A 22,227-nucleotide genomic window follows, 5' to 3' on the forward strand; every position below is an offset into this window, starting at 1 on the left:
GAGCAGGGAGCGGAGTCGCTCAACCCAGCCCTACCAGGCTGGTTCAGCATCCATGTTTGTGACTTCAGAGAGGCCTATCCTGGGTGTGTGGTGACCAGAGTCCATTTCTGCTATGACGTCAGGAACCTGATTGACTTGGATGATCAAAGGTGAGGTCAACAGGGGTGGCATTGGGTGAGGGGGTTCAGGGAAAGGATGGTGCCCTCTCTGTTTGTCACCGACCAGAACGTTTCCTGGCTGTCACCCACCACTGACAGGCGTCATGCCATGCGGGGCAGACTCTACTACACGGCCAAGGCTAAGAAGACCGGGAAGGTGATGATCAAGACTCACCCCTGCTCCCGTCTGTGCTTCTGCAAATGCTGGACTTGCTTCAAGGAGGTAACTGACCAGGGAAAGGGTGGGGAGCTATGCTCCAGGTGGTCGCTTGCCTGAGTTCAAATCTCCCAGGGCCCATCCAGGTCTAGCTTGGTCATCCAGAACCCAGCTCCCCACTCCCTCTCACCTATACCCTTTATCCTTTACAGATAGAAAGAGGAGTTAAAAGCTTTCTTGGGTCTCCCTCTAGGGCAACCATGAAGATTTGCTCTTGTCTACCTTCTGGTCCTAGATAGACCAGAGAGGACATGGCAGGCTGCAGTAGACAACCAAGCCTCAGGCTTCCAAAGCCATTGGGGCAGAAACAGTTGAACAAACAGAATCCACCTTGTCCCCTGACCACCGTGGCTAGAGGGGTCTTGGTCACTTGGACTTCTGTTTCAGCCAGACCAAAAGAAGAGTATTTCCAGCTTCCAACACAACTGCACATTCTTTTGTCTTTCTGAAGTTTACCCAGGTCTGAAGCATCCACTAACCTATACTGTGCCTCAGTGTCTTCAGATTCAAGGGCAAGGGGTGAATTGCAGAGTCAGTGTGTAGCTGTTCCAGGGTGAAGGGCTGCTTCATGAGAGAGCCCTGGGGTCCAGCCAGGTTTCCTTGATCCTGGCCTCTCCTGCTCTGAGGGCCTCCTCTTGCCCCAGGTAGATGCAGAGCAGTATTACAGTGAGCTGGAGGAGCAGCTGACCGACGAATTCAATGCCGAGCTCAATCGTGTCCCGCTGAAGAGGCTTGACCTGATGTTTGTCACCTTCCAGGATGCCAGGATAGTGAAAAGGTGGGTACTGGATGACCAGAGTCCAGACTCGGAATGCAGCTCAGCCTAAGGGCAAGGTTAGACGCCACTTTCTTACCCTCATCCAGCTTAAGGAAAAGAGGGATCTAGCCTCTCTCCAGCTGTTGTGTTCTACCCTGCTCTCTCTGCTCCTTTCTGGGGGCTCTAGAGTTGCTGCTCTTAACAGGGCTGTACCATGTTTCCCGGCTGGTGGGCCTCAACTGCTCTCTCTGGGAATGTTCAGCACAGCCTGTGATCTCTTGGCAAGGATGACAGTCATTTTTCTTCATTCCTTACACATCCTTACACATTCCTACAATTAGGAAAGCCCAGAGAGAGAAAGCCATTTCGTCCCTTCATCCCTTCTGCTGTAGGCTTCCCCATAAGGCCTTTCCCTTTCTTCCCAGGTTTTAACAACCTTTAACAACAACAATTCTCAGCAAGGAATTAATTCCATTCACTTTAGAATGTTCCAGAAGGATTTTAGTATGGGAACTAAATGTATGGGAACTCCAGAACTGGTCTCTAAAGGGTGGTGGGGTCCTCTTCTCCCCTCTGGGAACCTCATAACGCTTTGGTACTATGTGGATTGCCCCTCTTTCGCACAACCCTACAAAAGAGTAGATAGCCTAGATTTTAGTTACAAACAATGCTACCTAATTTTCCAAGCCACTTAAAGCCCTCAAGCTTCTTTTTTAAAAAAGATTTTGTTTTATTTTATTATGGGTGTTTTGCTTCCATGTATGTCTGTACACCATTTGTGCGGGTGGTGATCAAGAAGGCCAGAAAGAGGGTATCAGATCTTGGGGCCAAAGTTAAGCAGGCATGTGGGTGCTGGGAATTGAACCCAGGCCCTCTGGAAGATCAGTCAGTGTTCCTAATCACTGAACCATCTCTCTATCCCCTCAAACAACAACTACTTTTTTTTCTCTCTCCTTCCACACTCTCTTTTTTGTTCTTTCTTTTCTCTACTAGTTCTCTTACCTTTCTTTTCTTTTTGGTACAAAGTTTCTGTGTGTAGTCCTGGCTATCCTAGAACTTCCTCTGTAGATCGGGCTGGCCTCAAACTCAGGGATCTGCCTATCTCTGCCTCCTGAGTTCTGGGATAAAAGGCATGACCGCGCTCAGCCTCTCAAACGTCTTATATGTCCAGTTTTTTTTGGTTACTGATATCTGCTCTCTTCACTACTCAGTGAATTGTCAAGGGACATAGAGATTTTATTATTATTATTATTATTATTATTATTATTATTATTATTATTATTAATGTTTGTTGTATAAACCAATACCCTTACACAAGGCAAGATTGTCCATTCTTTTAAAAATCATCAGTTGGCAAATATCTGAGCCTTCATTAGAGGAGAATGTGTGAGTAGAAGGTCAAAGTCTGGGCTCTCACACCAGCATGTACCCCTGACCCGTTGAATCGCCAGGCATTTCCATTTAGATATCTGTGCAACTGAGATTCTTCTCCTCAGCACAGCACAGATCCAGAGCCACGGGATTATTGGTGCTGACATGAGCTGAAGCTAGCCCCTTCCTATATCGCCAAAGCACGAGCTCATCCACCCATTGTGACTGCTGCTAAGGGAGGGCGGGGGCTGAGGACCCTGTGGCCTGTTCTTCTTCCTAGAATAGTCTAGATGCCTCCAATGGCCACTTTCCCCCCAGACACTGTACTTTAAGAGCTGTCTATCCCTAAGGTCCTGGGAGACCTAACGAAGGCTTAGAGAATCCCCAAGAAGTATCCCCACTGGTGGGACTGTCGTGGTGGCCCCAGGACCCTGCTATGTGATACCCTGAAGCTTCCCTTCTACCCCAGACCTATGTCTCCTCTTTGTTCCATCCCCGCAGCATCTGTGAGGACTATAAGTACAACCTGTGTGGCATTCACCCCAAGCAGTCCTCAGTAACGACCATCGTCAAAAACTACCACTGGAAGGTCACTCATGCCCCTCACCCCAAAGACATTATCTGGTAAGACTCCTCTGTGTCCCCCCTCTCTGTCTCTGAGATTGAAGAAGGCTACAGGACAGGACCCTCTCTCTCTGCTTTAGTGCCCAACACAGAGTCCATGGGGACTTGTCTCAGAACTGTCCAAACCGAGCTCCTGCTGGGCTCTGAGCATCACAGCACCTGCCCACCCCATGGCTACCTTACCCACACTCATAGAAGGGAACCAGCCGGGGGGGAAAAGTTTTCACTGCCGTGCCTCTCTAACCTTCGAAACATGGTCTGAGCTTTTACAAAGGGTGTCAAGGAGAAAGCCCAGGGACCACTGCACATGGGACCAGGCCCACGGCTGGCATATAGGAAAAAGTATTGCTCGCTCTCTCTCTCTGTGTGGACTGAGACCTGACCTAGGTGTGCCCCCCTCCTCCCTTCCTTGCCAGGAAACACCTGTCCATCCGCCGTTTCAGCTGGTGGACTCGATTCATCGCGATCAACACCTTCCTCTTCTTCCTCTTCTTCTTTCTCACCACTCCAGCCATCATCATCAACACCATCGACATGTACAATGTCACACGTCCCATCGAGAACTTGCAGGTACCCCATCTGCTCAGGCCGGGCCTGGGGGCCTCCGGGGGCAGCATGGTGTCATAGGCAGGGCAGAGAGTCCTGTGTTCTAAATAGGATGAATGTGGGGTGCTGCCCATCTCAGGGACAGGCTAGAGAGGAAAGGGAGAGGGGAGGAGCTGTGGGTAGGTCCTGGGGTGAGACCGAGAATGAGCAATCCAGTGAATGGGGGCTAAGCCAGCTGGGGGTCTGGAAGACACAGCAGACACGAACGGCTCTGTTCTCACCAGGCTTGCTCGGTTCCTGTTAAGAGAAGAGGGTATGGAAGAGAAAGATGAGCCCTAACACGGCCTTTGTACAGAAGGGACCTTTAGCATTACTCCTGCCTCCTTCCCCTCCTGACGCCTGTAGCCTGGGCCCTGTCAAAGCACCTTCTCAGATTAGAGGATGCTTTCCACTTAGAGAGGAGCTTCAAGGAAGCACTGGCTCAGTTATTCAAACCCTGAGCCCTTCATGCTGTTCTAATGAGCCAGAAAGCTTCTCCACCCATAGCATCCCTTCTCTATTCCAAGCAAAACACATGCACGTGCACACACATATGTACACACACACACACACACACACACACACAGACATACATAAATACAGAGACACAAACACCACACACACACACACACACACACACACACACACACAGGGCCATATCCCTTTTGTTTCCTGTCTAAAATCTATAAGAGGCCGACGCCATATGCACGCTGGCTACCTACTGCTCTCCGAGGCATTATTCCTTCCTGACCCTTCCCATGCTGCCCCCACACTCACATCAGAGCTCAGGCACTGTTGTCCTGAGTCATGAACTGTGAGTCACAACAGCTGGCTCGGGCCTTAGGGAAAAGTCACTAAAGGAACCTTAGGCTGCCTCTGAGCAAAGATGCCCCTTGCGGACTTCCTTGACCTTTGGTTATGAGCCTCTACCTCCTCCAGCTAGGTGGATCTCTGGCTAGGAAGGCACCTAAGAAAGCTGAGACCTATTCTGTAGCCTCAGGGAGTGCAGGGTTGCTCTTGACTGGCCTGGGAGATGCAGGGGTAGGGGAGAACCAGGGCCGCCTCCATGGGGAAGGGCTTCCTGTGCTGAGCCCCTCCTCCTCCTCCCCCTGCCCTTCCAGAGCCCGATTGTGACCCAGTTCTTCCCCTCTGTACTGCTCTGGGCCTTCACAGTGATAATGCCTCTGATGGTCTACTTTTCCGCCTTCCTAGAGGCCCACTGGACCAGGTGAGCTGGCGTGGGGGGTGCTCCTCTCCTTCCCCTATTTGGCTCTTTTTCCACTAGTCTCTGCTCCCTTCCTTTCTGCCAGGCACTTGGGTCTTCTATCTAGCCTAAGGGTTAAAACCGACAAAAAAGTAATGGTTTTGATATTTAAAACTATCCCCAAAGACCAGATGTCCTGGGTTGTCTCCTGGCCTCTGGCCTTGGAAATGAGGCTCGGGGTTACTATCTAAGGGGAGGGGGGGCCCAAACCAAGCCCTCCTGAGGCTCCCTCCTCAGCCCCCAGCCTGACCAGAGAGGACAGAACCATGTGCATAGATGCTGGAGATTCAGAAGGCAAGCAGATAAGGCCATAGCAGGAGTCGAGGCATTCAATATGATACGTGCATCTGGACATAGTTGGCTCACACAGCACCAATGTTTCCAAATTAAAGAGATTTTTTTTTTCTGTTCATTAATGCTAATACTTCTATAGCAGTCCTAACTGGGTAGAATATATTAGCCATATCCTGAGTAAAAGGCCGACCTTTGGCCTAATGTCTACAATGGATCTCAAAAGTATTTTCTACATCCAAAATTTCTGCCATATTACCAGGCGGTAAACCATGGGCCACCTAACAGAAATCCTTGCTGGCCTGGCCTGTAGCCAAGGACAAGGCTCATATTGATTGTCGAAATTCTCCAGCTTTGAGTATCATTGGTAATGTGGTTTTGGTACAGAGATGCCGACTGTATGGTGTGCCTTCTGTCTCCTTCCTGTGCCTAGGACAGACATTACTAGTTGATCATATTGTTCATTCCTGCTGCTCCCAGATACAGCGCAGCTCACAGTGCTCTGTGGAAAGGGTGTTGGGCCAAACTCCGAAGAACAGTTTCCGTGTCCATCCAGCTCTCTTTCCTCTCCCTTTGCTTGCTTTCTTATCTATCTACCTACCTACCTACTTATCTATCTATCTATCTATCTATCTATCTATCTATCTATCTATCTATCTATCTGACAGGGTTTCTCTGTGTAGCCCTGGCTGTCCTGGAACTCACTTTGTAGACTAGGCTAGCCTTGAACTCACAGAGATCATCCACCTCCACCTCCCCAGTGCTAAGACTAAAGATGTGCACCACCACACCCACCTCAGATCTTTAATGGTTATTCTGTCTTACACAATGATAAATACACGTTTCTCTTCATTTCCTTGTAGATCGAGTCAGAACCTGATCATGGTGCACAAATGCTACATCTTCCTGGTGTTTATGGTAGTCATTCTGCCCTCCATGGGGTTGACCAGGTACCTCACCCCCAGTTATCCTTCCCGTCTCAGTCACGCTCAGCTTACAGGTGAAACCCCCTTTCAGATACTGCAGGCCTCCCATGTTTGCTGAAAGTCTCCTCAAATGATGGTCCCCTGCCTGTCACAGGCATAGCTTGCCCCAGAAATCGTCCCAACTGTGAAGGGTCAGGCCTGAACTTTGCCCCAGTTCAGAAGACAAGACATCCTTGCCAGTGGACTGATAGCCTGAGGGGGAAGAATGCAGCCAACGGAAATGCGAGGTTGAGAAGAGAAGAGAGAGAGAGCACTAGAGAGCTAGCTGGCAAAGATCGGCTGCAGAAAGTGGCCTTGAGCTGGAAGCCCAAGAGTGAGGGGCACAGATGACCCTGGCATCAAGAAGGAAGGGGTCAGGGTCTGGCCAACCAGCAGTCACTGGGACTAGGGGATTAGTGAGAGAGAACAAAAAGTAGGAAGTCAGAGGAATTGAGCCCTAGGCTGTGGCACTCGGGACACCGTAACTGAAGGTCTGCTTTTGTTCTTCATTCTAGTTTGGATGTCTTTTTACGCTGGCTCTTTGACATCTACTATCTTGAACATGCCACCATCAGGTTCCAGTGAGTACTCTTGGGTGTACACAGGGTATTCCGTGCGTCTGCACTGGCACAGGTATATGTGTCCTTCCCCAGTCCAATCCTGCATACATGGCACCCAGGAGCAGGTAGATACAGGTGGAGGCATTCCCAGAAGCCTCTTGCCCTGACCTGTGCTGCGGTTCCCTTTGGCAATCTGGCAAAGCCCAGGGACCTCTTCTTGAAATCACTGTAGTTTCAGAAGAAGTTGCCACAAAAGTGCACAGGGTGAAAGGTCCCATGTGTCTTCATATAGTTTTCCTTGCATGAGTATGGTGTAATATAAGACCCAGGGACCTCCTGTTGGTAAAATCCACAAAGCTGATCAGGTTGTCTCCAGTTTTCAACCACTCTGAGTGGTGTATGTAAGTGTGTAAAATACATGGATTACACTGTTAGCAGAGGCAAGAGAGACAGCTCAGTAGAATGTACACTATTCTTTCAGAGGACCAGAGTTCAATCCCCAGCACCCATTATGGCTCAAAACTGTAGCCCCAGCTCCGGGGGATCCAATGTCCTTCTCTGGCCTCCTTGAGCACTGTGCATCCCTGTAAAAATACACACTCAGGCACACACAGCTACCCATCATTTCAAAGTAAAATCAAATACAGTTATCAAAATGTTTTACAGTTTTATGGCAGTCTTCATTCACCCATTAATAAGATAATACATTTTAAATAGAAGCCATGTAAAGTTACATATTTTTTGTTGTTGTTTATTTCACAGACATCAGTGTGAGGGCTGATTTACAACTGTAATAGGAACATTAAAATTATGGGCAACAGGACCTATGACAACCTGTGTATCATGTGGAAAATCTGGCCTGTTGTGATTTTTCTTTTTTCACAGTTACAGTATTTGAAAAATCCCAATTTTCAAAGACACATGGCAAATAACTTTCACCTTTCCACAGCTTGCTCTCCGAGGCAAGGACCGGGATCCTCCAAGTTTTCTACAGTTAAACTGGCTTTGTAATCATAGAAAGTTATCTTTTCTAGGATGAATGGGTCCTCTTTGGCTAGGCACCTATCTTCAATACAGTTCACTTACTAATTAAGCAAAGCTTGTGAGTCAGCTTCAGAACCATGAAGAATGAATGTGAAGAGTGTTGCTTTTAGACACAGATCCCACTAGACTCAAGATTATCGTGCCTCAGCTTCCTATGGGAATGAGACCTAGGGTCTTGTGCTTGCTGGGCAGATGTTCTACCACTGAGCTAGTTCCAGCCCTCCTTCGTAATAGCTTTTGAAGAAATTATGAAATGTGGCCAGAGGCTCGTAGTTATCCCTACAAGAGCATTAACACAATTGTATAGATGGATTCACTGAGAAATACCAGACATGCTTAAGTCTCCCTTTAAAAAAAAAGTGTGCGTGTGTGTGTGTGTGTGTGTGTGTGTGTGTGTGTGTGTGTGTATTCCTCTGGAGTGGTTCACTTCTTTTCTTCATTGCAGACTCTCACTAGGACCTGGAGATCACTGGCTAAGCTAGGCTGAGCACTGTGGCCAGGGAGCTGGGATTGCAAGCCAGGCCTCACACCTTTTTGTTTTTCCTTGTTTTGTGGGTGCTATGTATCAAACTTAGATGCCTGTGCTCTTTAAAGCTCTTTACTGAGTAGTTATACCCTTGGCCTTTAAAATATTTTGATTCTCTATTTTAATATTGCTGTTTGCAACCCATGTATTTTGGACATTAAAGACATTCAGAGAAGCAGCCACTGAATGACTCCTGGGGGAAGGCAACTAGCCAAGTCCACTTTGAGACCACAGAATTTTACTCACTGTAACTTCTTACTCTAACACTTACCATCATTTTACATAAGTGACATTAAAAAGATGTCAGCAGGGGGCTGGAGAGATGGCTCAGTGGTTAAGAGCACTGAGTGCTCTTCCAGAGGACCTGGGTTCAATTCCCAGCACCCACGTGGCAGTTCACAACTGTCTGTAATCCTAAGAGTTATCACCCTCACACAGACATACACGCAGGCTAAACACCAATGTGCATAAAATAAAAATAAATAAATATATATATTTTAAAAAAGATGTCAGCAACAATGGCAATGGGATTTCACAGCGATGGCTAGTGTTCCTGTGGCCTGTTGCCCACATTCTTTATGGAGAGAAATGGCAAACTTCAATTAGAGATTAGTGAGACTAACACTGTCATTGTTGGGGCTGGAGAGATAGCTGGTGAGATCATGCACTGCTCTGGCAGAGGACCTGAGTTGGGTTCCTAGCACCCACTTCAGATGGGTCACAACCTCCCAGAACTCCAGCCCCAAGGGGATCTGACGCCTCTGGCTTCCATGGGCATCTACATTTATGTGCATACATTCACAAACAGACAAATACACATAACTAAAAGTAACAAAACCAAATCTTTTTTAAAAAATGAAAAGATGACATATTTTCTCATCTAAGGCCATATGTCTCCAGAATTCAGAGTCTATTAGGAGGCCACACACCTAACAGATCTGCTCTAAACCTTATTTTATGCAGTCTATCTATGTCTGCTTATTAAATAGGGTTCCTGGTGTGTATGTGTTTCTATTCGTGTTTGTGCACAAGAGCCGAATCTCTAGGTGTTCCTTCGCAGAGTAAAGTGCCTGCACCTCATCAGGGCATGCAGTCTACAGACTACCATCATATACGTGCGTGACTTATCACGCACGTGATATGCAGAGTGACTGTTGATGGATCTTTTTTCTGTCTTCCGCTCTCTCTGCTGTTTGTCTCTTTAACTGCCCCAACCTCTCTTTTCCTCTGTCCTTCCACCGCCTCCCACCCTTCCCCGCTGGCCAGGTGCGTGTTCCTTCCGGACAACGGCGCGTTCTTCGTCAACTACGTGATCACGTCGGCCCTGCTGGGCACAGGCATGGAGCTGATGCGCCTGGGGTCACTCTGCACATACTGTACCCGCCTCTTCTTTTCCAAATCAGAGCCAGAGAGGGTCCACATCAGAAAGGTGAGGGGCATCCCCTCTGTGCTTACTGGGAGGGAGAGGAAGGGCTCTTCCAGGAGCCGCTGGGACCCAGGATGGAAGCCTGTGACTGTGGGTGGCTGATTCTTGGGCTCCAAGGCGGGAAGAAATGTTGCCGTTAGGACAGAGCTTGCCAGCCAGTTCCCTAGAGGAACCCCAGAAGTAGCCAGGACAAGGGAGCGGGGCAACCTCGGGGTGACCCCTGCCTTCTGTCTTAGAACCAGGCCACGGACTTCCAGTTTGGGCGAGAATACGCGTGGATGTTGAACGTCTTCAGCGTGGTGATGGCCTACAGCATCACCTGCCCTATAATTGTCCCTTTTGGTGAGTCGTCTAAGAGGTACCTGCCCCTCCCCCCGGGCGACACATCCTGAAATGGGAGGAGGAACCAAGCTCCACAGCATCAGGCTACCTCCCAGCCCACGAGGAGATCTGGGACAGCCTGTGGCTGGGAGGTGGCAGGAACAAGGGGCCAAGCCGTAGGACTGTGTGGATGGCTGCTAATGAGGGTGTCGGTTGAATGGAGGTGTGAGTGAATGACATCACCAAGCGGGCAGAATCAGTTCTAGAGGCAACAGAAGTCATCCCTGTTAGGTCTCCCTTGGCTCACCCTAAGGTCTGGCCTCTAAGCTCTGTGGGCACCTGAGATCCGCCAGGTTAGAGCAGCCAGTGACTGCAGCTGTGTCTTCCGGTCCACAGGGCTGCTATATCTGTGCATGAAGCACATGACAGACCGCTATAACATGTACTACTCCTACGCACCCACCAAACTGAATGAGCAGATCCACATGGCCGCTGTCTACCAGGCCATTTTCGCACCACTCTTGGGGCTCTTCTGGATGCTCTTCTTCTCCATCCTGCGAGTAGGTGGGTGCCCAGCCTGCTCTGTGGTCCTACCTCTGCCTTGCCCTCTGCCCTGTGAGTCCCTTGAGACCATGTCTGATAGAAGAGGAAAGCTTGGGGTGAGCATGAAATGGCTCACAGGACTTGGCCAAATCCAGTGACTGCATGTATTAGCCTTGGCAGAGTCAAGCTTGGAGACAAAGGTAAAGTCCAAACAGTGTGTATTTAGCTTTGAGTATAAAATGTCACATTCCGTCATTCTAAATGTAGGTTGACAGAAAATAGAAGAGCAGTTTTTGGGACTCTATTCCCATGACATTTCCTCTGGGAGCCTGGATGATGCCTGCTTTCATGGGTTTGCCAGAACCTAGAAAAAGGGAATCAGTTTCTGCAATGGTGGCAAGCCTTTCCTCACCCTTTGGCTACACAAAGATGCTTCTCCTGCTGCAAAGAGCCCAGAGGCACCTTCACAGAAGTCCCCAGGGGCCACAGACTGGGTGCTCCTCAGTTTTCTCCCATCTGGGTCACCCATGTCACTAGGCTGTCCTCAACCCCACCACCCTCCCTTCTGTAGCAGCTTACTGTATTCCCTGAGGCGTATTTCCTTGCCCCCTGTGAGAATGACTCCCTCCATCATAGTCACAGCACATTTATTTGTTAACATCCATTTCCTATCTGTGAGAATTTCCCCCCTGCTACTTGCAAGGTGCTTTTTTTTTTCTTAAATGCCTTTTACTAAATATCAAAAATGGGAAACAAAACAAAACAAAAACCAAAAGCTGTTACCCATAATCCATCTAGAGTTCCCAGACTCTGGCTAGGCATTTGCTCAGGGGAAGGGAGCAAAGTGAGGGTGTGTGTTAGTTTATTCCTACTTATAAAATCACCACCATCCACGTTACAATTTACTATCTTATATCCTGGGTTTTCATCTGCACGTATTTTGAGTGGTTTCACGTCTATTATGGGTTTGTTTGAACACATTCGTGCCTTTTGGTAGACAAATTCAAGGCGTCAGCTTTTGTTAGCTCTCTGTGGCCGGATGCTGTTACTGTTAAGGCCGTTTGCAGGTCTGTGCAACCGTAAGCTTCATCTGGCAGCCACCAGAAACTGGAGAGCTGATTTTCCATCCTGACCTTGTTAAAAATCTGTTGCCTTTTAAGGAGGTCAAATATTCCCACGTGAAATATGTAAATGACATTTTTGGTTTTTGTGGGCATTTTTTTTTTGGGGGGGGGGTTGTGGAGATTGGTTCCAGACAGGGTTTCTCTGTTAGTTGTCCTGGACTCACTTTGTAGACCCAGCTGGCCTCAAACTCACAGAAATCCTCCTGCCTCTGCCTCCTGGAGTGCTGGGTACCACCGCACCCAGCTAATGACTTTTGAATGCTGGGTTGCTTTTTGGTGTGGTTAGCACTGGGCCTGCAGGGGAAAGGGAGGGTCAGAGTCTGGGGGCAGTGGCAGAACTGGTGACCCAGAGATACCTTTGAGGAACCATGGAAACAGGTAGTTGATCAACCAAAGCAGACATGATTAATGGACGTTGGTGTGGCTAATTTAAATCCATCCAAATTCTATGTTCCATAGAATACATGGTAAGGCACATTCTAAACTGGCCAAATGGGACAGAGGGGTGACCTGACCGTGTCACTCACACTGCCCATGCTTGGAGGGGGTGTTGTGCAGGGCTTTCTCCGCTGCAGCTCAGTGGTCCAGTGCAGGTTCTGAAACAGGTGGGCCCAGGCATCTGCAAAGCACTTCTGCTGCCCAGCCTCTACCCTAACTCCAGTGCTCAAGCTCCATGCTCATAGCCTTTTGTTCTCCCTGGCAGGTACCCTTCACACCATCACTTTCTTCTCCTTGACTTCCCTCGTCATCTCTATTGTAATTGCCTTTTCTGGCATTTTTCTGGGGAAGCTCCGGATAGCCAGTCAGTATGAGGTAAGTTGCCAGCTTGTCCTTCGCGCCACTGATTCTTCTGGTCCTGAGGACACAGCTTTGAGAGCGCCTGGTAGAGGCACCCAGAACACAACAGGACAAGAGGGGTGGGGCCTTTCCCTTAGGCCAAGGTTTGTGGGCTCAATGGGCTAACGTGCACTAGCTCAGGATGGAAATCCAAAGACCCTGGCCCTCACCAACACCTTGTCCAAATAACATACTGCTTCTAGCCTGTCTATCACGCCACATGAGTCTGGTCCAGCCACTGTGAGCACCATTGCAAGGGTTCAGAGAGTGGGAAGGAGGAAGAAGTGAAGAGAGACAGGGGATGGCGGTGAATGGAGCCCAGGCTTTGAAGCACTAGAGGCTGTCTCTTTAGAGGTATCCCTAGTGAGTGTTCTGGCTTTTTTGGCAAGGGTACTCAGTCTGATCATTAGGTCCTGGAGACAAGAGTGTGTCCACACCATCTCAGAGGCCTGCCGACAATGCTGAGTGTTTTCCAGGGTTGAACAACCTGCGTTAGCATTTCCCAGGGTTGAACATCCAGGCTGGGACACTGGAATGATTTCCAACGGATGGAAACATAATTTTCGCTCTTCATGATTAACGTGCTAATCTTTCCAGTTGACCCTCTGCTTCCAGTAACTAGTTGTTTATAGCAGCAAACCGTTGTAGAAATGATGTATATAAAGAAAAGAAAACTGGCTTGAGGCGTAGCAGCCTGCGGAGGAAGCCTTCTGGACGCATTTCTTCTTTCTCTCTCTGTATCTGGGACCTGGTTGGAAGTGGTGACCAGCACTCACCACTGTTGCTGGCTGGAGTACCAGGCTAGAGTAGGACCATAATGAATTCTCCTCCAACACACACACACACACACACACACACACACACACACACACACACACAGAAAGAGGCTCTAATCCTGTGATGTCACCAGATCTGTTTGCACTTGTCCCACCCTGTAGAAGGAGGGTGCTAGGGAACCAAGGTGAGACTGATTAAGAATTCCTAGACAAAGACACAGTCAGAGCAGGCCACCTGCGAAACCACACTCAACTATGACCTTTATGGTTTTGGGAACAGCACATTCCAGAAGGGATTCTTGGCATCCCAACCCTTTCCCTGTTTCTTCTGGGCTTCTGCCTTGCCTGCCCATCTGAAGGTCTAGAAAGAAAAAGAGTTAGCCAGGTAGTGGTAGCACACGCCTTTAATCTCAGCACTCGGGAGGCAGAGACAGACAGATCTCTGTGAGTTCGAGGCCAGCCTGGTCTACAGAGTGAGTTCTAAGACAACTAGGGCTACACAGAGAAACCCAGTCTTGAAAACAACCAAAAAGGAAAGAAAGGAAAAAGTTGAGGGTAAAGGTGGCAAGCTAGAGGCCCAGGTGTAGATACAGGGTAGGGAGGGGTCAAAGGACAGCCCCCATCCTATAACAAACCACCCTTCTTTTCCCTACTGCAGCCTGAGGAAGAAACAGAGACTGTGTTTGATGTGGAGCCAAGCAGTACGACCTCCACACCCACCTCCCTCGTGAGTTTCTGCCTCTACCCTGGGGACAAGTCAGAAGGGTGGGGCCTCACAGGGGTGGCACACTCCGATATGGGGGGACACCAGTGTTTAGTGCCTACCCTGGGTACTGGGGAGGAGCCGGGACGCCTGGGTCCCCTCTTCTGACGCAGCAGGACTTGGCCCAGGTCCAATTGCTTCCATGGCCCTGGCTGAAGAGCAGGGCAAGAAGATTCACCAATAACACGATGTACAATAGAAGTCACCCAGAGAGGAGAAAGCCAAAGATGTCGTACTCGATCAGGGAGACCCAGATCTCAGACTCCTCAACCATATAGACGCAGGGGAATGCTGGGGCTCGGCCTCAGGACACAAGGCTGCCTCCAGGGCACAGGCGTTGGCCAGAGCGGTGCAGACAGAGCTGCAGGGAGCTATTGACGGACCCAGTGAATGGTAAGGCAAGGGCAGCACCCGACCGATGAGCCCGCCAGCCTTCCAAGAGGCTGGACCAGTGGACAGGGCAGAGGCTCCCATGCCCTTGCCGGGATGGCAGGAGCCCTCACCTTCATCCCTACCGCATGTACTCATGCAATCATATATGCTCATTCAGAGCACACGGGGTTCTTCATACTCCAGGCGAGGCACCTCCAACAAGCACTGAAGAAGGGTGCCAGCAGGCTTGGGCACTTGGGGAAGCTTCCCCAGGAAGGGACCATTTCCATACAGCTGGAGGAATGGGAGGAGAGGTTGCCAGGTGAAACAGGGTGTGGGAAGAGCATTGAGGAAGAGGAAGAGCCTGGGCAAAAGCCAGAAGAGCTGATCTGGAGACCGTGGGGAGAACAGATGACAGCATTCAACTAGGATATACAGAGTATGGCTTGGGCAGGGTTCAGAGGTGTTTGTTGGTTTGTTTGTTTTAAGAAGTGGGCAGAGTTGGGTCAGAGTCCAACAACGTCAGGCAGCCCCACCTGGCTGTGTGCACAGGCACCAGCTATATAGTGGTGGGCCTGGCTGGGCCTCACTTGAAAGGAAAAAAACAGAGATGAAATAGAACCCTACAGCTGAACCCCACCGCCAGTGACAAACTGTCTCTGAGAGGAGGCAGGGAAGAGACAAAGAACCCATCAAAGACGCCTTTCTCTGGCCAATAGGGGCACTCTCGCTGTTAGAAGGGGAAGTGTAAGAGATGGAAGCCTTTATTAATTAATTGATTGGTTGATTGAGCTCTGTATTAATTAATTCCCATGTTAAGGGATTACACTCCCCCAAACTTAATTATTACCATTTCGCTGTGTGGGAGACTGGTTGAGCACAGGGCCTTATGCATCTTGGGTGAACACCTTAATAAGCTACAGTCCCACCCTATAAGATCCATTAATTTAGACCCCAGTGTTCTGAGCAAGGACACGGCCAAACATTTGAACCAGGTCCATCTGACTATAAAAAGCTATGCTTAAAGAAAAGGGGATGAATAGAGCTTTTTATTTATGCGTGTATTTATTTTTTGAGACAGGGTTTCCAAAAGGGCCACCAGGCCCCGACCTCCAGGCTCAAGTGACTCTCCCACATCAGCTTCCAGAGTAGCAGGGACTACACAGGCGCGTGCTACTGTGCCCAGCTTAAAACTCTTAAAAGTCCTTTATATTTCCGACAGTGGTATATAAACATGGTAGGCAATTGTGGGAATGAAAAACAGACGAGCAAGAACGAGGAAACAGAAAGTTCCTATTCCCACCACTCAGGGATGGTCACTGAGGCACTGGCATAAATTCTTCATGCCATCTATGGATACATGTATCTCTTCCAAATAGCTTATGCTTATATATACGTACAGATTTCTGTATGTATGTATGGGTTTTTGCTAAAATGAAATTCTACTGTATGTACATGCAATTTTATAACTGCATACCTGTCAGTATCTGTGTTAGATTAGGACTTGGAAGTACCAAGCCAGTCCTACAGAATGCCCCTACCTTTCCCTTTCTTCCCCGTTCCCTGCAAGCTGGAGGCTTGAGAGGCTCAAGTTCAACGCTGGGGCTGGAGGGTACTCCTGAGCACAGTGTGTGGCTTTGGAGAGCTGTAATAATATCCTGTTCGTTCCTGTTGGTGGTGCTAATGAAAGCACTGGGTATGCTGACCAGTTTATCCAATGTTCAGCTACCATTTCCCCTTTTTTAATTGCCAAAATGTCTATGGTGTGCGCTTTGGCGCTCTGTGTGTGTCTAGATATTTCAAAAGATTGTTCCCTCAACAACTGGGGCTGTATGTTTACACTGGACGATGGAAAGGTTTCAGTCTATCTCACTGTTACCAACTTTCAATGTAGAGAATAGATTGAAAGCCACTGCAAGAGGTGACAGCTTGTCCTTTCCCCTAGTACTTCCTGTGTCTCCCTAATCTGCCGCCTTTCCTGGCATCCCTGAAACCAGCCTTCGGTGTGACCGGAGCCAGCTAGCATTCTCAGTTCCGAATCTGTGACATGTTGCAGCAAAACTTACTAGCTGATAAACGAAGGTCTCTTCAGTTCAGGGGGTGGGGAAGGGGGTAGGCCATCTTCCCCTGGATTCAGCCTGAGTGGGGACAGATGTGTGGGACAGAGCCTTAGACTGGGAGTTAGGAAGCCTGCCACTCAAATAACTCTAGCAACTCCAAAGTATCCATCAACCTTCATCTCCTGGAGCTCACTGATTGATAAGGAGCAAGGCAGAGAGAAGATGAGGCGGCCGGAGGGGGGAAGGGAGCGGAAAGGGCCTAGGGTTTGGAGGGGCAGAGGTGACTGGGTGGGGCATGAGGAGAGAGGGTGGATTCTAGACCTTGCTTCCAATATGACCTTGCTTCATCTTCCCCTCTCTATCCCGAGCAGCTGTACGTGGCCACCGTGCTACAGGAGCCGGAGTTGAACCTGACCCCCGCCTCCTCCCCAGCCCGGCACACCTATGGCACCATGAACAGCCAGCCAGAAGAGGGAGAAGAAGAGAGTGGTCTGAGGGGCTTTGCGAGGGAGCTGGACTCAGCCCAGTTCCAGGAAGGGCTGGAACTGGAGGGCCAGAGCCACTGATTAGGACTCCAGTTAAGAGGCCAGGGGAGAGCCTGGCGGAGGAGGCAGGAAGGAGCTCCCTCCCTCCAAGACTTTTGAGAAGCTCCTGATGGAGACATCTGCCACCCTGTGGCCCTGTGAAGAGCTGAACCTGCTGACCAGCCGGAAAGGGCGGGATGGGATTGAGGAGGCGTACACCATGTTGCTGGGAGTGGTGGCTGAAGTCCAGGACACAAGAGACTGGATGTTGTGTGTCTTGCTGCGGTCAAGTGTGCATATGGAAAGAGGTAGGAAGAAGCCCACTGAAGGCTTTCTGGGGGCTTCATCACCCCTCAACTCCAGGTGCCCAACAAGGATTGCTCCAGACCCCACTCCTCTACCGCAGTCTAAGCAGACAAAGGTATGTGTACTGGGCCTCATGGACAAGGCCCATGTGACTGTCCCGTCACAGGTTTCCCTGCAGAGCATCTAGAAACTTTGTACCTCACTCCCTGAGCAAGGGGCAGCTGGGATAACCCTGGGAAGTGATGGAGGCCTTCCCTGTTTCTCTGCCCTGCTATCTGCTTATAATGGTAGCTTGGGACAGCTACTTAGGCTCATTAAAGGAGACCTACACGCATGTGGTGAAGGGAATCATGGCTAATCCTTGCTGGTTGATTTAAGGGTGTGTGTGTGTGTGTGTGTGTGTGTGTGTGTGTGTGTGTGTGTAGGGATTGCATAGAGTTTAGGAAACAAGGTGTTCTCTCCAAAACTGGGCCATGGAAATCAGACACACCTCTCTAAGTCCCAAGGATAAATGAGGCAGCCACCAAGAATATCCTCTGCCCCATGTATATGAGTGCTGCGCCCCGTCATGGCCAAGATCAGTGATAGCTCATGCTGCAAACTGAAGACGCTAGCCATCCCTTGCCCTCAGAAGGACTCTTCATCCTCTTTCAAGCTGTCCTGCCTGGCCTCCAGTGTGGTGCTGGCTGAGATGTTATAGATGCTTCACACAGTGGTGTCCTTACCCTAATCCTGCCAAGGTCATACAGAGGAGGAGTGGTGGATGTACCCCCATGGAGAAGACCCTTCTGAGGAGCAAATGGCTGCAATGTTGGTGACTTAGCTCCTCTGCCCCCTTCTGAAGTGTTCCAGCTTCCGACTCTTAAGACAAGGCACTGTCAGGATGGCTATGAAGCCTGAGCCACCTGAACCAAGGGGCCTGTAGACTCCTGAGCTCCTGAAGCTCCTCCCCGGATATCTGGGTCCCTCCTTGCGGCCCGTTCATTGCAGGTGGGTCCAGACTCATTCGGTCTCAGTATCTCTTCACATGGCTGACCTAAAAACAAGTCACGTGGCTCTGGCTCTGCTCCACCTCTGTCAGATCCCAGCCCCTCGAGCAGTTCCAAGCTTCACTCCAGGGCAGACAAAGTTGCTCAAGGGGCAGGCAGTGTCACACTGCGGTTCTTGGTCTCAAATCCTAGCATGGTGATATTTGCTGAGAGCTTGACTCAGCTGGGAAAGAGGCTGTCTCCATTCTTTGTTGAGCTTAGAATGAGAGGAGAATTATTTACAGCCAGGTCCTTATACACCTCAGTACCCCAAGGTCCTTGGCCCTGGGATTTCATCAACCAGGGAAAGAACTTCACAGCAGAGTGGTCAGGTCCAACATCGAAGTCTGCCCAAAGTGGGGAGCAACAGTCCATCCCCCCACGGTGTGCATTTGGTATGTAGTGATTTGGAATGCAACCAGGCCCTGGACTGGGGCCTTTTCTCTGGGCACTGCTTGTTGGCACCTGCCCCAGATCCCTGCCGCTCTGTCTGCTGCTGCTGGCTCTCCCTCTAACCCCCACCCCACCCCACTGGAAGCCATGGAAGCTTCAGTTATAAGGATGTCTGGAGGGCTTTCCTCCTCTGAATCAGGGTCAAACGCAGCCTGGTTCTGATGCCAATGCCGGGCAAGTGCTGGATTCCACTCTGCTCTTCCCCGAGCTGGAGTTCGCAAGGTCACTAAAGGCCAAACTCCTTCATGCAGACTACAAAAGGCCCTCCTCAGCACCCGCTGTCCCCGCTCATCATCCCACTCTAGCCCACACCTGGTCCATCCTCCTTGATCCCTTCTGGAGAGAGATACCTCCCAGGAGACCTAGAATGACACAGAGCCTCCCAGAGGGGACTCGTACTGGGCTTGGAGCAGCCTCACCCTGCCTGCCTGTCCCTAAGCTGCCTCTGGAAGCAAAGTGCCTATCAGCAACATTGCATCCTCTGGGGGCCCTGGAAGGGTGTGGACCAACCGTGGCCACTACCACTAAAGGAATGTGCCAGAATGCTGAACCTTCTTGTTATTAATGTATGATTGTGCCTTGAATAAACAAGTCCTCCTCACACCTGCTGGCCTGCGCCTCTGCCTTTGGGCCAACAGGGCCTTCTCCACCTCGAAAGAGCCTGAGCTGGTAAGGGATGTCCCCAAAGTCACCAGGCTGGGGTAGTGTACCTCACTCCATGACTCCTGCTGCCTCTTCTGGGATCCCTTTACTCCCTGGTCTCAGCTCTAGGGTAGAAGAAAAGGGAGAACTGTTGGAAAAGACACCAAGTCACTGTTCCTCATTCCTGTGCAGCAAGTGAACGCCATTCCAGAGAGCACAGAAGCACAGCACACCCGGCTGAGAGCTGAGCCAGGACGGCAGGATAGGCTAGAGATCAGGTAGTGGCCTTGACAGGGCTCAGGCCTATACATCCGGGGCTACAGAAAAGAGGTAGGCCATGAAGATGGTGGTTTTCAGGGAGTGTGGGGTGGGGCACAATCTCTTAGGCCTGGGCAGGACAAGAAGTGGCTTAAGTGAAGCTCTGTGGCAAGGAGAAGATAGTTCCCTGCCTGGTGACATGCCTTCAGGTGAGAAGACCTGAATTCTGGTCTTCTACGCCCATGTGGCTGACACTAGGCTGTCACTTCATCCCCAGAGTAGGAAGGGAATGGCTGATTTCAACTTGTTGTGGAGAGAGGAATCAGCTGTGGTGGAAGATGGGGTATGCCGGGGAGAGATGGCCTCCTCCCTGTGTGGACAGACCATAATAACCATCTTGGGTTGGCTATCCCTTCTGCTGCCCCTACAGAGCCACCTCCTTAAGCTCTTGACTCAACTGTGGGCATGGGTTCAAAGCCCACTGCAGCATGAGTCAGGAAATGAGTCCAGGCTCCCTCCTCCTGTCCCCTCTCCCCCCCAAACAACTGTTTTCCAGGTTTACAAGGCTGCTTCAGGAGAAAGGGGGGTTAAGAAGGGCAGGAGGGTCAGGGCCTGCTGCCCCTTCTTAGTGGGTTTGAGCTGCTGTAAGAGAGGGACCTACACCCCACAAACTTCTGTAGTGCCAGCCATCTCTCAGGGGTCTCTTCTTGGGGACTACAAACCCCCAGCCTGCAGACACTAGGGCTTTCCATGATTCTACCACCCTTTCAGGGAACACTGCTCAGACAGACACAAAAAGACCGAAAGAAAGGTTGAACAGAGGGACCTGTGTAGCCCAAGGTGGGGGGATGCTCAGAAGGTTGGGAGAGTGGATCCTCTCAGCAGGGAGGGAGAACTGTGGGCTTAGATGATGGGTGTACCTGACTGGGAGCGTGATCAGGAACAAGGCAAAAGGGAGGCTTGGTGCCAGGAAGGCCTAGAACACCAGCCACTAGGCCGCGTCCACAGGGTACTGTAGTACCCAGGCAAGGACCATCCTGGATACCACCAGCCTGGGAGGGGTAGGAAGGCCCAAGGCTCCTTACAACTTCTGCCTGAAAGCCTTCAAACCCAAGACAGGTAGAGGAAGCTCTTGGCAATCCTACCACTACTCTCTCTCTGAGGGCAGCTCAGGTCTCTCCCAAGGAACATCCTTGCTGGCCCAGCTGCAGGCTTCTAGGCGCTCTGTGGGAGGCCCTGGGACACGGGGGAGCCGGGGTTCCAAGAAGGCAAGCTCCCAGCTCTGCTCAGCAGAAACTGTTTCTGAATATCCGCCAGCCCTCAGCTTTGACAACCTACAGTCCAGCATCACCCAAGTCCAGCAACAAGTCGGAGTCTCCTTAGATGGACCAAAGTTTGAGGGTGGTACCTGGTCACCTCACTATTACAGAAATCCCCAGCTGAGGATAGCAGGCAAAGGGAAATGGTTCCTGCCTCAGGCACCACACACACTTGCAGACCTCACTCTCATCAGCCTAGGCTACAAATGAGTGATGGGCACAAATCCTGCCATACGGATCTTACCATGCAATAAATATGACTGTTATTTGGTCCTTAGAGCCATATGCTGGGCCTCGGGGTGTGCTTCTGCTTTGTCAGCTTCAGCAACTGTTTAAGGAATCGCCTCTTCCCTCTTCTCTAAACACAGCCCAGAGTGGTTTTCATGACAGCCTGCCCATTCCTAGGCAATAGAAGGTTCCAAGCGCAATAAACAAAGCCGTTACATAATGGGATGTCAGGCAGGGATAAGTGCTTTGAAGAAAGAACAGAACAAGATGAGAGAAGGGAATGACTGGAGACAGAAGGGCATTTCTGCCCTGAGCAATCCAGGAAGAGCTCCTGGGGGTGGGGCTGGGGAAGAATGGAGGGTCTACAAGAAGTGCAGGGCTCAAAGAGTCACAAGAAGGCTAGTGGGGCTGAAGCAGAGCGGGCAAGAAAGGGGAAGGCCAAGGCAAGTTCTGAGGGGGCAACAGGTCCTCATGGAACTCTGTTAAGAATCCAGACCATCCACTGGTGATGTGGGGAGCTACCAGGGATTTTAAACAGAAGGGTGACGTGGTTGTCTTATGTAATTTTCTCTTTCTTTCTTTTTCTTTTTCTTTTCCTTCCTTCCTTCCTTTCTTTTTCTTCTCTTTCTTTTTCTTTTCCTTCCTTCCTTCCTTCCTTCCTTCCTTCCTTCCTTCATTCCTTCCTTCCTTCCTTCCTTCCTTTCTTTTTCTTTTTCTTTTTCTTTTTCTTTTTCTTTTTCTTTTTCTTTTTCTTTTTTTTTGAGACAGGGTTTCTCTGTGTAGCCTTGGCTATTCTGGATTCATTTTGTAGACCAGGCTGGCCTCGAACTCACAGAGCTCCGCCTGCTTCTGCCTCCCCTGCTATTGCAGGCGTGTGCCACCCCA

General features: G+C 50.1%; 1 protein-coding gene across 8 annotated transcripts in view; it reads left to right on the plus strand.

Annotated features, from left to right (window-relative positions):
* Nucleotides 1–19,498, plus strand: part of Tmem63c (transmembrane protein 63C) — a 64,454-nt gene extending 44,956 nt beyond the window's left edge. For all 8 annotated transcript variants that reach the window (XM_060387914.1, XM_060387919.1, XM_060387917.1 and 5 more), the window contains 14 exons: nucleotides 69–149; nucleotides 258–381; nucleotides 1,020–1,153; nucleotides 3,005–3,127; nucleotides 3,544–3,697; nucleotides 4,834–4,940; nucleotides 6,131–6,217; nucleotides 6,748–6,813; nucleotides 9,629–9,791; nucleotides 10,025–10,130; nucleotides 10,506–10,673; nucleotides 12,480–12,589; nucleotides 14,048–14,116; nucleotides 16,956–19,498. In XM_060387914.1, coding sequence (XP_060243897.1) covers nucleotides 69–149; nucleotides 258–381; nucleotides 1,020–1,153; nucleotides 3,005–3,127; nucleotides 3,544–3,697; nucleotides 4,834–4,940; nucleotides 6,131–6,217; nucleotides 6,748–6,813; nucleotides 9,629–9,791; nucleotides 10,025–10,130; nucleotides 10,506–10,673; nucleotides 12,480–12,589; nucleotides 14,048–14,116; nucleotides 16,956–17,150 — 1,687 coding nt within the window. In that variant the 3' untranslated portion in view covers nucleotides 17,151–19,498. The remainder of the gene's footprint in view (nucleotides 1–68; nucleotides 150–257; nucleotides 382–1,019; nucleotides 1,154–3,004; nucleotides 3,128–3,543; nucleotides 3,698–4,833; nucleotides 4,941–6,130; nucleotides 6,218–6,747; nucleotides 6,814–9,628; nucleotides 9,792–10,024; nucleotides 10,131–10,505; nucleotides 10,674–12,479; nucleotides 12,590–14,047; nucleotides 14,117–16,955) is intronic.
* The last annotated feature ends 2,729 nt before the right edge of the window (nucleotides 19,499–22,227 follow it).

This window comes from Meriones unguiculatus, chromosome 7, assembly GCF_030254825.1.
Source record: "Meriones unguiculatus strain TT.TT164.6M chromosome 7, Bangor_MerUng_6.1, whole genome shotgun sequence".
Classification (NCBI taxonomy): domain Eukaryota; kingdom Metazoa; phylum Chordata; class Mammalia; order Rodentia; family Muridae; genus Meriones; species Meriones unguiculatus.